The sequence below is a fragment of the Mobula hypostoma genome, chromosome 17, assembly GCF_963921235.1.
Source record: "Mobula hypostoma chromosome 17, sMobHyp1.1, whole genome shotgun sequence".
In the NCBI taxonomy this organism is placed as follows: Eukaryota; Metazoa; Chordata; class Chondrichthyes; order Myliobatiformes; family Myliobatidae; genus Mobula; species Mobula hypostoma.
In genome coordinates, this window is record NC_086113.1 from 1,907,423 (window position 1) to 1,923,613 (window position 16,191).

Consider the following 16,191-nt stretch of genomic DNA (forward strand, 5'->3'; position numbering starts at 1 on the left):
TAGAACAGGGGACTAAGCACACATCCCTGTGGTGCTCCTGTGCTCTTGACCATGTCTGCACACTTTTATGCATTGGGTGCTGTCACGTTTGGCTGATTAGATATTTACATTAATGAGTAGGTGTACAGATGTACCTAATAAAGTGGCCACTGAGTGTCGTCTACCTTTGAATCTATGCAGTATACACTAGCAGGGAAAGAGTTGAAACTGACATGTGCCTATAACAATAAATGCAACTTCCAAGCATTCACAAACATTGTAACTAAACATTACTTTGCAAGTAACACATTTTTCATTCAGACAATTCTTTAACCCCAAATGGGTTCTGTAATCTTCTCCTAACGATAGCCCTGAAACTGCCTCCTTACCTGATCAGGAGGTGGGCAGTACACTGATTTATCGAGACGACCTGGCCTTAACAGAGCAGGATCAATCAACTCCGGACGACTTGTGGCAGCCAGAACATAAACCCCTGTGGACAACAGTGTAGATAATTATATTAACCAATAGAAGCAGAAAACACACATTGTTACTCAGTGAGCCTCAGTTGAGGATTTCATTGCTTGTTCAACAAAACACAAGATGCACTTTAAGAGTGAGACACTGACAATCCACACAAATGAATTGACTCACTAGTGGTGACCTCTGAATTTGATTTAAATTCACTTGATATATATTCAATATACAGTGGTGCTAGAAAGTTCGTGAATCCTGTAGAATTTTCTGTATTTTTGAATAAATATGACCTAAAATGTGATCAGATCTTCAAGCAAGTCCTAAAGCTAGATAAAGAGAACCCAATTAACTAAATAACACAAAAATCATTATACTTGTTCAGTTATTTATTGAGAAAATGATCCAATACTACATGTATTTGTTGGAAAAAGTATGTGAACCTTGGCTTTCAATAACTGCTGTGACCCCCTTGTACAGCAATAACTTCAACCAAACGTTTCTGCTAACCGTTGATCAGTCCTGCATGTCGGCTTGGAGGAATTTTAGATCATTCCTCCTTACAAAACTGCTTCAACTCTGGGATGTTGGTGGGCTTCCTTGCATGCACTGCTTCCTTCAGGTCCTTCCACAACATTTATATAGGATTAAGGTCAGGACTTTGACTCGGCCATTCCAAAACACAAATTTCCTTCTTTTAAATTATTCTATTGTTGATTTAGTCTTGTCTTTCGGATCTTTGTCGTGTTGCATTATCCAACTTCTATTAAGCTTCAGGTGATGGACTATTACTTGACATTCTTCTGTAAAATGTCGATACAATTTTGAATTCATTATTAACATAGAAACATAGAAAACCTACAGCACAATACAGGCCCTCTGGCCCACAAAGTTGTGCTGAACATGTCCCTATCTTAGAAATTACTAGGCTTACCTATAGCCCTCTATTTTTCTAAGCTCCATGTACCTATCCAAAAGTCTCTTAAAAGACCCTATCGTACCCACCTCCACCACTGTTGCCGGCAGCTCATTCCACACACTCACCACTCTCTGAGTAAAAACTTACCCCTGACATCTCCTCTGTACCTACTCCCCATCACCTTAAACCTGTGTCCTCTTGTGGCAACCATTTCAGCCCTAGGAAAAAGCCTCTATCCACATGATCAATGCCTCTCATCATCTTACACACCTCTATCAGGTCACCTCTCATCCTCCATCACTCCAAGGAGAAAAGGCCAAGTTCACTCAACCTGTTTTCATAAGGCATGCTCCCCAATCTAGGCAACATCCTTGTAAATCTCCTCTGCACCCCTTCTATGGCTTCCACATCCTTCCTGTAGTAAGGCTACCAGAACTGAGAATAGTACTCCAAGTGGGGTCTGACCAGGGTCCTATATACCTGCAACATTACTTCTCGGCTCCTAAATTCAATCCCACGATTGAAGAAGGCCAATACACTGTATGCCTTCTGAACCACAGAGGCAATCTGCGCAGCTGCTTTGAGCGTCCTATGGACTTGGACCCCAAGATCCCTCTGATCCCCCACACTGCCATGAGTCTTACCATTAATACTATATTCTGGCATTATATTTGACCTACCAAAATGAACCATCTCACACTTATCTGGGTTGAACTCCATCTGCCACTTCTCAGCCCAGTTTTGCATCCTATCAATGTCCCGCTGTAACCTCTGACAGCCCTCAACACTATCCACAACAGCTCCAACCTTTGTATCATCAGCAAAATTACTAACCCATCCCTCCACTTCCTCATCCAGGTCATTTATAAATCACAAAGAGTAGGGGCCCCAGAACAGATCCCTGAGGCACTCCACTGGTCACCGGCCTCCATGTAGAATATGACCCATCTACAACCACTCTTTGCCTTCTGTGGATAAGCCAGTTCTGGATCCACAAAGCAATGTCCCCTTGGATCCCATGCCTCCTTACCTTCTCAATAAGCCTGGCATGGGGTACCTTATCAAATGCCTTGCTGAAATCCATATACACTACACCTATTGCTCTTCCTTCATCAATGTGTTTATTCACACCCTCAAAAAATTCAATCAGGCTCGTAAGGCACGACCTGCCTTTGATAAAGCCATGCTGACTATTCCTAATCATATTATATCTCTCCAAATGTTCATAAATCCTGCCTCTTAAGATCTTCTCCATCAACTTACCAACCACTGAGGTAAGACTCACTGGTCTATAATTTCCTGGGCTATCTCTACTCCCTTTCTTGAATAAAGGAACAACATCCGCAACTCTCCAATCCTCCGGAACCTCTCCCATCCCCATTGATGATGCAAAGATCATTGCCAGAGGCTCATCCCTCGCCTCCCACAGTAGCCTGGGGTACACATCATCCGGTCCCGGCGACTTATCCAACTTGATGCTTTCCAAAAGCTCCAGTACACCCTCTTTCTTAATATCTACATGCTCAAGCTTTTCAGTCTGCTGCAAGTCATCACTACAATCACCAAGATCCTTTTCCATAGTGAATACTGAAGTAAAGTATTCATTCAGTACCTCTGCTATTTCCTCCATACATACTTTCCCACTGTCACACTTCATAGGCCCTATTCTTTCACGTCTTATCCTCTTTCTCTTCACATACTTATAGAATGCCTTGGGGTTTTCCTTAATCCTGCTCACCGAGGCCTTCTCATGGCCCCTTCTGGTTCTCCTAATTTCCCTCTTAAGCTCCTTCCTATTAGCCTTATAATCTTCTAGATCTCTAACATTACCTAGCTCTCTGAACCTTTTGTAAGCTTTTCTTTTCTTCCTGACTAGATTTATTACAGCCTTTGCACACCACGGTCCCTGTACCCTACCGTAACTTCAACAATTGCAAGGTCCAGCAAAGCAGCCCCAAACCATGTTGGAATGAGGTTTTGGTGTTGGTGTGAAGTGCCTTTTTCCCTCTAAATATAGCAATGTGCATTTCTACCAAAAAATTCAACTGTTGCCTCATCTATCCACAGAACATTGTCCCATAAATATTGTAGAACATCCAGGTGGTCTTTTGCAAACTTGAGATGTGCAGCAATATTTTTGTTTGGTTTCCTCCGTGGTGTACATCCATTAACACCGTCCTTATTCAGTGTTTTCTTGTAGTGGATACGTGAACAGAGACTTTAGCAAGTTCTAGAGATTTCTGCAGGTCTTTTGCTGTTATCATTGGGTTCTCTTTCAGCTCCTTCAGCATTGCACGTTGTGCTCTTGGTGTGACCTTTGCAGGATGCCCACTCCTAGGGAGAGTAGCAACGTTACTGAATTTCATCCATTTGTAGACAATTTCTCTTCCTGTGCGCTGATGAACACTCGGGTCTTTAGAAATGCTTTTGTAGCCTTTTCTAGTTTCATGCACCTCTACAATTCTTCTAGGGTCCTTTAAAAATTATTTTGATTGAGGCGTGATGAACAAAAACTGATCTTTCTTGAGAAGAGCAGCTCTGTCAGTAACCTGACTTGGTGTATCTTTTTTTATAGTGCAGGACACCACACACACACCTCCAATCTCATCTCATTGATTGGAATATCTGACTCCAAATAGCTTTTGTAAAAGGCATTACCCCAGAGGTTCACATACTTTTTCCCACAAATACATGTAATATTGGATTGTTTTTCTCAATAAATAAATAAATGAACAAACATAATGTTTTTGTGTTATTTATTTAATTAGGTTCTCGTTATCCAGTTTTAGGACTTACGTGAAGGTCTGATCATATTTTAGGACATATTTATGCAGAAATAGAGAAAATTCTACAGTGTTCACGAACTTTCTAGCACCACTGTACATATTCAACAAATTCCAATTCAGTCAAATGAAAGCCCTCTTTCACAAAAATGAATTTGCACTTATAAAATAATTTTCATAGCCCTAGGATGTCTGAAAGCAAGTTTTAGTTCACTGTTGTAAGAAAAATGTGCAGTAAATTTACAGCTATAAAGGAAATGTGCAAATGTCAAGAGAATTTGAACTGAAGGGTAAAAGTAGTGCAGGAATCCCTTGGGATTGTTTGAGGGATTTCCATTAACATAACCTTAGCCCCAGCGTTTTCAACTAACCTCTGTGCTCAAGTTACTGGAGTGGGCTGACTCCGGGATACAGAGCTGCTGAGAGGCGGCTACTAATAATTTGATTCAAACACCAGTACTTTACAACCACAGTGGTAGGGCAGGGACATTTCTCTTCATTACAAGTCTAAACCTTACTTAACAGTGACTGTCCCACAGATCGTAATCTTCATCTCGTCTTCAGGATTTTATTTTTTATTATTTATTTAGAGATAGAACCCAGTTATAGTCCTTCTGGCCCGACAAGCCTGCGTCTCCCACTCACAGCCATGTGACTGACTAACCCACTAACCGGCCTGTACACCTTTGGAAGGTGGGAGGAAACAGGAGCGCCAGGAGGAAACCCACACAGACATAGGGAGAACGTGCAAACGCTCAAGACAGTGACAGGAAATGAGCTCAGGTTACTGGTGCTCTAGAGCATAATGCTAACTGCTACACTACCATGTTGCCGCTGAAAATAAAAGATATCTGATTTATTTTGTGCATTTCTGTCAAATAAAACCAAAAATGGCAAATACCTTGTAAGCCTTCAACCCCATCCAACTGTGTGAGCAATTGGTTAACGACTCTATCAGTCACCCCCGTGCTGTCGTGACCCCGGCGAGGTGCAATCGAATCAAACTCGTCAAAGAAAAGAATGCAAGGTTTGGCTGCTTCTGCCCTGCAGATCAAAATGCAGAAGCCTGTTCATTTTTGTTAAAGAATTCAGTTTTGAAACCAGCTGATATAATGTGTTTAAACTGGTTTTTTTTCATGTTTACTTTCATCCAAGTGACAATACTTTTTTAGCAGATGGGACCTGTACAAAAGGGACGGGTTGCACTCAAATCCGAGGGGGACCAAAATTCTTGCAGGCAGATTTACTGGAGCTGTTGGGAGCAGTTTAAACTAATATGGCAGAGGGATGGGAGCCAGTATGATAAAGCTGAGGATGAACTAGCAGGTTTACAAGTAGATGATGAATATAACATGAATGTAAGGAGGGACAAGTCAAGGACTGGGTACAAATGCAAACAGAGTAAAGAGTTAAATTGTATCACAGAGGCAAAATTCAAAAGGGCGAAGAACGCAGGACTGAAGGCACTGTATTTAAATGTGTGTAGCATTCGTAATAAGGTGGACAAACTAGTGGTGCATTTACAGATTGGTCAGTATGACGTTGTGGACATCACTGAGTTGTGGCTGAAAGATGGCCGTAGTGAGGAGGTAAACATCAAGGGATATACTTTGTATCGAGAAGACAGGTAGGGTGGCACGGGGGTGGTGTGGCTCTGTTGGTAAGAATGGAATTGCATCTTTAGAAAGAGGTGACACAGGGTCAAAGAATGTTGGATCTTTGTGGGTGGAGTTAAGAAACTGCAAGGGTTAAAAAACCATTATGGGAATCGTATATAGGCCTCTGAATAGTAGCCAAGATGTGGGTTTGAGATTGCAAAGGCAGCTAGAAGAGGCATGTAAAAAGGGTATAACACAATTGTAATGGGGAATTTCAATATGTAAGAGTATTAGAAAAATCAGGTTGCTGTCAGAATGCAAGAGAGGGAATTTGTTAAATGACTACAAGATGGCTTTTTAGAGCAGCTTGTGCATGAGCCTTCTCGGGGAAAGGCCATCTTAGATTGGGTGTTGTGTAATAACCCAGATCTTATTAGGGAGCTTAATGTAAAAGCTCCCTAATAAGGAAGGAGGCAGTGATCATAATATGACTGATTCATACTGCAATTTGAGAGGGAGAAGCACAAGTCACATGTATCAGTTTCACAAAGGGAATTACAGAGGCATTACAGAGGAGCTTGCCCAGGTGGATAGGAGGAGGATACTGGCAGGGATGACGGCAGAGCAGAGAGGGCTGAAGTTTCTGGGAATGGTTCACAAGGCGCGGGACAGATATGTCCCACAGAAGTAGCTCTCAAATGGTAGGGTTAGGCAACCGTTGTTTGAAGGGAATTTGACAAGGGAAGTTAAAGCTAAGGAAACGGCATGGTCATGATCTTTAAAGAATCACCTGATTCCAGCAAGGTCCCAGAGCTCTGGAAGATTGCAGATGTTACTCCACTCTTTAAGGGAGTAAGGCAAAAGAAAGGATATTATAGGCCAGTTAGCCTAACCTCAGTGGTTGGAAAGTGTTGAAGTCTATTTTTAAGGATGAGGCTTCAGGGTACTTGGAGATTAATGATAAAATAAGTCAAAGTCAGCATGGTTTCTGTCAAGGGAAATTTTGCCTGACAAGTTTACTAGTCTTTGAGGAAATAACTCTGAAGCAGAGTGGACAAAAGACAGGCAGTGGATGTCATTTACTTGGATTTTCAGAAGGCATTTGATTAGGTGCCACACATGAGGCTGCTTAACAAGATAAATTCCTATGGCATTACAGGAAAGATACTGGCATGGATAGAGGAATGGCTGACAGGCAGGAAGCAACGAGTGGGAATAAAAGGGGCATTTTCTGGTTGGCAGCCAGTGACTAGTGGTGTTCCTCAGGGGTCAGTATTGGGATCGCTACTTTTCACATTGTTTGTCAATGGATTAGATAATGGAATTGATGGCTCAAAGTTTGCGGATGACAGGAAGATAGCTGGAGGGGTAGATAGTGCTGAGGAAGCAATGTGATTGTAGCAGGACTTAGACAAATTGGAAGAATGGGCAAAAAAGTGGCAGATGGAATACAGTGTCGGGAAATGTCTGATAGTACATTTGGTAAAAGGAACAATAGTGTGAACTATTATCTAAATGGGGAGAAGGTTCAAACAACAGAAGTGCAGGGGGACATACGAGTCCTCATGCAAGACTCCCAAAAGGTTAATTTACATATTGAATCTGTGGTAAAGAAGGCGAATGCAATGTTGGCATTTATTTCAAGGGGAATAGAATATAAAAGCAAGGAGATAACGCTGAGCCTTTATAAGACACTAGTCAGGCTGCACTTGGAGTATTGTCAGCAGTTTTGCGACCCATATCTCAGGAAGGATGTGTTGTCATTGGAGAGAGTCCAGAAAAGGTTCTCAAAGATGCTCCTGAGAATGAAGGGGTTAACATATGAGGAGCATTTGGCAGCTTTGGGCCTGTACTCACTGGAATTTGTAGTATGCATGGGGATTTCATTGAAACCTGCTGAATGTTGAAAGGACTAGATAGGGTGGATGTGAAGAAGATATTTCCTTTGGTGGGGCTATCTAGACCCAGAGGACACAGCCTCAAAATTGAGGGACAACCATTTAGAACAGAGGTAAGGAGAATTTGTTTTTAGCCATAGTGAATCTGTGGAATGTTCTGCCACAGACTGCAGTGGAGGTCAAGACCGTGGATATATTTAAGACGGAATTTGATTGCTTCCTGATCAGTCAGGGCATCAAGGGATATGACGAGAAGGCAGGTGCAATCTGGGATCAGCCTTGGTGGAATGGCAGTGCAGACTCAACCAGCTGAATGGCCCAAATCTGCTCCAACGTTTTATGGTCTAAATGCCTACTAAAATCCATATATACCACATTCACTGCCCTACCTTCATCATGGTAGAGCAGCGGGTATTCACGGGAGTGCAGTCTGGGTTAGAGAGCTACGAGGAGACACTGGACAAACCTGGGTTGTTTTCTCTGGAGCAGTGGCAGCTGAAGGGAGATCTAAAATTATGAGATGATGACAGGCATTGATAGAGAAGACACGCAGAATCTTTCTCCAAGGCTGGAAGTGTTTAATATCAGAGGTCATGCATTTAAGGTGAGAGGGGATAAGTTAGAAGGAGAAATGAGGGAAGTTTCCCCTCCTCCCTCCCACATAGAGAGTGGTGGCCTCCTGGGCTGGTGGTGGAGGCAGATACAATAGCGAAGTTGAAGAGGCTCTCAGACAGACACATGATTATGCATAGATGGGGGTGGGGGAGCCGATACAGACATTGTGTAGGCAGAAGGGGTTAATTTAGCTAAGGAGTTAATTACTAGTTAATTTAGTTTGTCACAACATTGTGGGGTTACAGTGCATCCCAGTGTTCTTCAAGTCTCTGTTCTATGTTACAGAAATTCCTCTATTCATCCCCAACTTCCTACATGTTTGACTCCTGATAGACTGAACAACTCTTCTGAACAACAGAAAATCCCTGCTCTAGTTTGTAGACACTCTTAGCAAATTACTTAAACTGTAGAAAATTCTCTGTTAAAGGAAAACCTCTGACCATCACAGGTTAACTGTTACAATAATCCATTTTTCCTCCCGTTTGCTGTAACCATTGGAGCTGTGAAGCACTAAATAAACTACAAATGCAAAGTTTAAACTGAATTAATGAACGTCCATCCCAAAGCATCCATCATCATCTCGACAGTCACGATATACCTCCCAAAAACAGACATCGACAGATACAACATACCTCCTGAAAACATCACGAACCGCCTGCTCACTTGCACCGATATACTTGCTCAACAGTTCAGGGCCCTGCAGAAAAAGGATTTTAAATCTGTGAAATTATATAAACTCGAGATTTATTTCTATTCTTGTTCACCACACTCTTGCAATTCTATTTAAGAGGAATGATCATTTCCCAGCTTTACTCTGCTGAGTTGTGTAACAGAGTGACACAAGTGTCTTTTCCTCTCTCCATGTGGAGACTCATTGCCATTTACATTTGATGATGTCAAACTCAAAGGAAATAAAATCTCTAGATTGCCTTTCAGATCACAATGTTTAATGACTATTAATTTCAGCAGGTAGATCTGGAGCAGTTATGAAGGTTTATTAATGGAAACTGCCTAAGAAAAAGCAAGCAGACTAGGGGAGAAAATTAACTTGAGTAGGAACCTATCCAGTTCAGTGACAGCCTTGGTTCAGTGATTCAAATCCAAATCTCCTGTGTTTTTGATGTATGCTAACACTTTGGTGCAGTACTGAAGGAACACAGCAGCTGAAGGAAGCTGCCTTGTTGATGCTGAACCGCCTTGTTTCCTCTCTCATGTGGATCCAACATATTGGGTGCCCCAACTGAAGTAGCACTGGTCAAAGATTACATATCGAACAACCAGTATCACTAAATCATCTCATTTACTTTCAATTTATGAGACAACAAACTGTGCTAATGCCAATATAAATAAATAGCAATAAATAATGATAACAAGAGACGAAGAGTCCTTGAAAGCAAGTCCATTGGTTGTGGGAACAGTTCAATGACAGGGGCAAATGAAGTTGAGTGAAGTTATCCCCTTTTGTTCAAGAGCCTTATGGTTGAGGGGTTATAATTATTCTTGAACCTGGTGGTGCAAGTCCTGAGGCTCCTGTATCTTCTTCCTGATGGCAGCAGCGAGAAGAGAGCGTGACCAGGGTAGTGGGGATCCCTGACGATGGACACTGCTTTCCTGCAACAGCGCTTCACGTAGATATGCTCAGTGGTTGGGAGGGCTTTACCCATGACGGTCTGGGTGGAATCTCTGTCCTCTCAGAATAAATACTAACAAATTGTTATCTTCTCACTGCTTGTAAACTGTTTTGTAACTCCCCTAGGTCAACAGGGCAACTAGATAAATAGTCCTTCCTATAATACCGAAGTCCAACATTGGCAAGACTTTCTCTTACTACATCAACTATGTACACAGCCATTCCTCCCGGAGAAAATCTTCCACAATGAAAGCACAGACTTCCTCCCCAAAAGTCAATCCTGAGGCTCTCCTGTTGTTTAGTTCTGGAGGTGAGATTAAAGGGTAGCTTTGAAGGAGAAGAAATTGTTAGGAAGGTGGAAGAGGATTTAAGAGATAATGATAAAGGAAGCACACACAGATGCTGGAATTGTCAACAAAGGAAGGAACAGAATTGAAAAAGATTACCAAGTATGAATGAGTGAGATCATCGATCAGCAAAGGAAGGGACGGAAATGGGAGATTACTGAATATGAAACAGTGAGATCATTGATCGGCAAAGAAAGGGACGGAAATGGGAGATTACCGAGTATAAAAGAGCGAGATCATCGATCAGCAAAGGAAGGGACGGAAATGGGAGATTACCGAGTATAAAAGAGCGAGATCATCGATCAGCAAAGGAAGGGACGGAAATGGGAGATTACTGAGTATGAAACAGTGAGATCATTGATCGGCAAAGGAAGGGACAGAAATGGTGGATGTTACCGAGTATAAAAGAGCGAGATCATCGATCAGCAAAGGAAGGGACGGAAATGGGAAATTACCGAGTATGAAACAGTGAGATCATTGATCAGCAAAGGAAGGGACAGAGGTTAAATCAGAGGACTCCAGCCACCCCAACCAAAAATTGTTTTAGCCTCTTCTGTCTGGCAAACGGTAATGTAGCATCAAGGACAGGACCAACAGGCTCTGGGACAGCTTCTCTCACCAGGGTATGAGATTATCAATACACATTAATCTGATTGCATATCTGACTGTAAATACATGTATACAAAACAATGTTTCCCTTCCTTATTGTTTGTGCATAGCGACGGAGACGTAACATAAAGACTTTTATTCCCTCATGTTGTGAGATGGATGCAAGAAATAAATTAAGTGAACAGTCAATAATGGACTACATGCTCTGGACAGGCCTAGTTCAACAGAAATACATTGTTAAAACAGCAAAAAGCATCAACTCAACCGATGTACTTATATTTTACAAAATGGAATCAGGAGCAATAGGAATGAAGTTTATGCAAAAGGAATAACTACCGTGATGTAAATTATTAACGAAGCATTTGTGATGGCGACATGTATTATAGTACCTTAACACTAATGAAGTTCATTCCACTTTCTTTGGTGACAACACTGGCTACTAACGTCTTTCCTGTCCCAGGCGCCCCATAGAGCAGGATTCCAGATTGCATTCTTATGGGTAGTCTTGCAAACAGCTGTGGATACTGTAAAAATGCGTTAAGTTATTCCAAAGACACAATCATCTTAAAAAATAAATTTGGTATCTCGTTCATAGATCTAAAATTACTTTTCTTGCTTTCTTGGGAAAAAGACTGCATGTTTATTAAATTATCTACTGAACATGACTAAAAGACTTCTGTGTGAAGCAAGCCTGACTAACAAGCGACTTGTGTATAACTCAGCTTCAATGTGCATGGACTGCACCATTAATCTTCCATAGAATTTTCCGTGACCTTAGCTGTCACCAGTGTTCAAGTCCAACCAATTCTTCCTCCCAATGCTGCACGAATTCGCATTCTTGACTGCAGTTCACCTCCCACTTTCAGTAAACACCACTGCTTTTTCAACCCTCCACGATCCTCCACTTGTGACCTCCTGGACAATTCTGCCTTCCCTCACCGCTGTTTCACCAGCTGCACTCAGCTGTCTCGGCCTCAAGCTCTGATCTCCTTCTCCAAATCCTACCACTATGTTTTATCTGCTTCAACACACACCGTAAGACAAATCAAAAGCAGTGGATGAACCAGGAGGTTTGTAGTGTACAGAGGGTTAAGTCTGGCAACCCAGGTCTGTGCAAGAAAGCCAGCTATGGTTTGCAGAGGGCTATTTCAAGAGCTAAGAAACAATTCCGAGCTAGGTTGGAGGCGACACTGGATGAACGTCAACACTGGCAGGACTCGTAGGCCATTACTACCTGAAGCTTAATAGAAGTTGGAAGATGCAACAAGACAAATGATCCCAAACACAAGAGTAAATCAACAACAGAATGGTTTAAAAAGAGGAAAGTTCCTGTTTTGGAATGACCAAATCAGAGTCCAGATCTTAAGCCAATCGAGATGCTGTGGCATGACCTGAAGAGGGTTGTTCATGCACGGTATCCCAGAAATATTGATGAACTGGAAGTTTTGTATGGAGGAGTGGTCTAAAATTCCTCCTCGGTGTTGGGCAAGTCTGATCAGCAGCTCCAGGAAAGGTCTGGTGGAGGTTATTGCTGCTCAAGGAGGTCCCACCAGTTATTCAAGGGTTCACAAACTTTTGCCAGACTCAACTGTAAATGATTTTAAAATGTGTTCAATAAAGACATGAAAAGTACAATTGTTTGTGTGTTATTAGTTTAGGCAGATTGTGTTTGTCTATTATTTTATGAATAATTAATGCAGAAAACCAGATAATTGCAAAGGGTTCAAAAACTTGCTACTGTAGTTGAGTGGTGTCACCACAACAACCTTGCACTCAATGCAAGACCAAAGAGCTGACTGTGGACTTCAGAAAGGGTAAGACAGGGGAACACAAACCTGGTCCCAACATATCGAGGCAGCTATAAAGAAGGCAAGACACTGGCTATGTTTCATTAGGAATTTGAGGAGATTTGGCTTGTCACCCAAAACGCTTGAAAACTTCTACAGATATACCATGCAGAGTATTCTGACTGGCCATATCACCATCTGGTATTGGGGGGAGCTAACGTGCAGGATCGAAGTAAGGGCAGGGTTGTAAAATCAGTCAGCTCCATCGGAGTACTAGCCTCCATAGTATCCAACATCTTCAAGGAGCGGTGCCTCAGAAAGGTGGTATCCATCATTAAGGACCTCCACCACCCAAGGACATTCACAGCCTCCTCTACTGTAAAGATGAAGCCACACTCAGGTTGGAGGAACAACACCTTATATTCCGTCTGGGTAGCCTCCAACCTGGTGGCATGAACATTGACTTCTCTAACTTCCGCTAATGCCCCACCTCCCCTTCGTACCCCATCCGTTATTTATTTATTATTATATATTTTTTCTCTCTCTCCTTTTTCTCCCTCTGTCCCTCTGACTATACCCCTTGCCCATCCTCTGGGCTTCCCCCTCCCCCTTTCCTTCTCCTTAGGCCTCCTGTCCCATGATCCTCTCATATCCCCTTTGTCAATCACCTGTCCAGCTCTTGGCTCCATCCCTCCCCCTTCTGTCTTCCCCTATCATTTTGGATCTCCCCCTCCTCCTCCCACTTTCAAATCTCTTACTAGCTCTTCTTTCAGTCAGTCCTGACGAAGGGTCTCAGCCTGAAACGTCGACTGTACCTCTTCCTATAGATGCTGCCTGGCCTACTGCGTTCACCAGCAACTTTGATGTGTGATGCTTGAAATTCCAGCATCTGCAGATTTCCTCGTGTTTGCCCTCTTCTCATTGTTACATTCAGGTAGGAGATACAGAAGCCTGAAGAGACACACTCAGTGATACAGGAACAGTTTCTTCCCTCTGCCATCCAATTTATAAATGGACATTGAACCCATGAACACTACCTCACTGCATTTTTTTTATTTTCTGTTTTTGAACTACTTAACTACTTAATATACATATTTACTGTAAATTAAGTTTTTTCCCCTCTATATTTATCATGTATTGTACTGCTGCTGCAAAGTTTAACAAACCTCACGACATATGCCAGTGATATTAAAACTGATTCTGAAAGCATACCTTTCTGACCCAGGTTTATCACTTGCCACTATTGTTTTTGATGTTTGATCTGGATTCCATTTTTCACCACGTTAAAACCAGGCACATGGATGTAATTGTTGTTCATGAAGTAAATTAAGGTAGTAATAGTGGGTACAAACAATTGGTGGACGAACTGAATAAGTATTTTGGTTCCCTCTTCAACGTGGAAAACATCAGCAGTATGCCAGAACTTTGAGTGTGTGAGGGGTAGAAGCAGCTGCTATTACTGAGGAGAATGCAATTCAAAGATTCAAAGTACATTTAAGTAAAGTTGCTGAGGAAGCTGAAAGGACTGAAGGTAGGTAAGTCACCTGGACCAGATGGACTACACCCAGGGTTCCAAAAGATGTGGATGAAGAGGTTGTGGAGGCATTAGTAACAATCTTTCAAGAAATTACTAGATTCTGGGATAGTTCCTGCTCCTATGCCTTATAACCTAAATGTTATTCACTGGCCCAGAACCAGTGACTATACACCAGAGCCATCAGCAGATTTTATCTGTGTTCACACCATAAGACACAGGAGTGAAATTGGGCCATTTGACCCGAGTCTGCTTCACCATTCCATCATGGCTGATTTATTATCCCTCTCAACCCTATTCACCTGCCTCCTCCCAGCCCAGTAACCTTTGACACCCTTACGAACCAAGAACCTACCAACCTCTGCTTTAAATATACCCAGTGATGTGACCTTCACAGCCAACTCTGGCAATGAATTCCAGATTCACCACCCTCTGGCTAATGAAATCCCTCCTCATCTCGGTTTTAAATAGATGTCCCTCTATTCTGAGGCTGTGCCCTCTAGTCCTAGTCTACCCCACTATCAGAAACATCCTCTCCAGGTTCATTCCACCTTGGCCTCTCATTTCTGTTTCTCCTGGGGGAGGGCCGGATTCCAGTTACGGTGTTTAAGATATTGGTGCAGTTCTGATCGCCTACCTACAGGAAAGTCATCAGTAAGATTGCATGAGTACAGGAAAATGTACAAGAACGTTGCCAGGAACCCAGTTACAGGGAAAAATCGAGCAGGATAGGACTTCATTCCCTAGAATGTAGGAAAATGAGGGCAGATTTGACAGAGGTATTCAAAATTATGCAGTGTATAGATAGGGTAAATGCAAGCAGATTTTTTCCACTGGGACTGGGTGAGACAACTAGAGGTCATGGGTTAAGGGTGAAGGGTGAAATGTTTAAGGAGAACATGAGGGGGAACCTCTTTATTCAGAGAGTGGTGAGAATGTGGAATGAGCTGCCAGCAGATATAGTAGATATGGATTTGATTTCAACACTTAAGAGAAATTTGGATTAATGCATGGGTGGGAGGGGTATGGAGGGCTATGGCCCGGATGCAGGTCGACGGAACAAGGCAGAATAGAAGTTCAGCATGGACTAGATGGGCCAAAGGGCCTGCTTCTGTGTGTAGTCTTCTACGACAAAGTTCAACAATGCATCAAGATACTGTTTTAGTCAAACCTTGCCTTTCCCTTAGCTCAGTAACCCAGCAACCTCAATGATCAGTGTTCCATTCAACCAGTCTACATCAGAAACCTCTATCCATCTTTAAGAGCTGTTGACTCTTTGGCCTTTGGAATTTCCACTCACACAAAAGCTTTCTTCTGGACTATTAAAGCAAAAACTTCACACAGGCTTAAAAGTTCCTTCCCCCAGGCAGTTAATCTGTTGAACCATTCTAGTTAGCCCCTATCCCCTCTATCTATTACCCCCGTCACTATACTGCACTGTAAATACTTAAAATCACTTTTTATAATGTTGTTTACATTGTTAATACATGCTGGGATTCATGTATTTATGCACATTTCATTCCATAGCCATACTTTAACCTCTAACTTTATTGTTATATATTTTGTTATTCGTTATAATTGTTGAATGTTGTTTTTTGTTGCATGTCTCCTCCTGACCAACCCACCACAGCAAATTCCAAATATATTTACACATATGTAGTGAATAAAGTTGGTGCTTGACATCTGTCTCCCCTTACATTTCTCTCAGACACTGATCAGTGGTTCCATCTGATGTGGAATTTTTTTTAAGGTCAAGAAAGCAACATTCCTGCCTGTGGCCATCAAACTTTACAACTCCTCCCCTGGAGGGTCAGACACCCTGAGCCAATAGGCTGGTCCTGGACTTATTTCATAATTTACTGGCATAATTTACATATTACTATTTAACTACTTATGGTTCTATTACTATTTATTATTTATGGTGCAACTGTAACAAAAACCAATTTCCCCCGGGATCAATAAAGTATGACTATGACTATTAATTGACAAGCGCTTCAAATAAAATTAAAGCATTAACA

General features: G+C 42.1%; 1 protein-coding gene across 2 annotated transcripts in view; it reads right to left on the reverse strand.

Moving 5' to 3' along the window:
* pex1 (peroxisomal biogenesis factor 1) overlaps positions 1-16,191 on the reverse strand; it is a 91,590-nt gene that overhangs the window by 18,774 nt on the left and 56,625 nt on the right. For both annotated transcript variants that reach the window (XM_063069423.1, XM_063069422.1), the window contains exons 16-19: positions 11,242-11,376; positions 8,899-8,963; positions 5,057-5,199; positions 369-472 (exon numbers count right to left, since the gene is read on the reverse strand). In XM_063069423.1, coding sequence (XP_062925493.1) covers positions 369-472; positions 5,057-5,199; positions 8,899-8,963; positions 11,242-11,376 — 447 coding nt within the window. The remainder of the gene's footprint in view (positions 1-368; positions 473-5,056; positions 5,200-8,898; positions 8,964-11,241; positions 11,377-16,191) is intronic.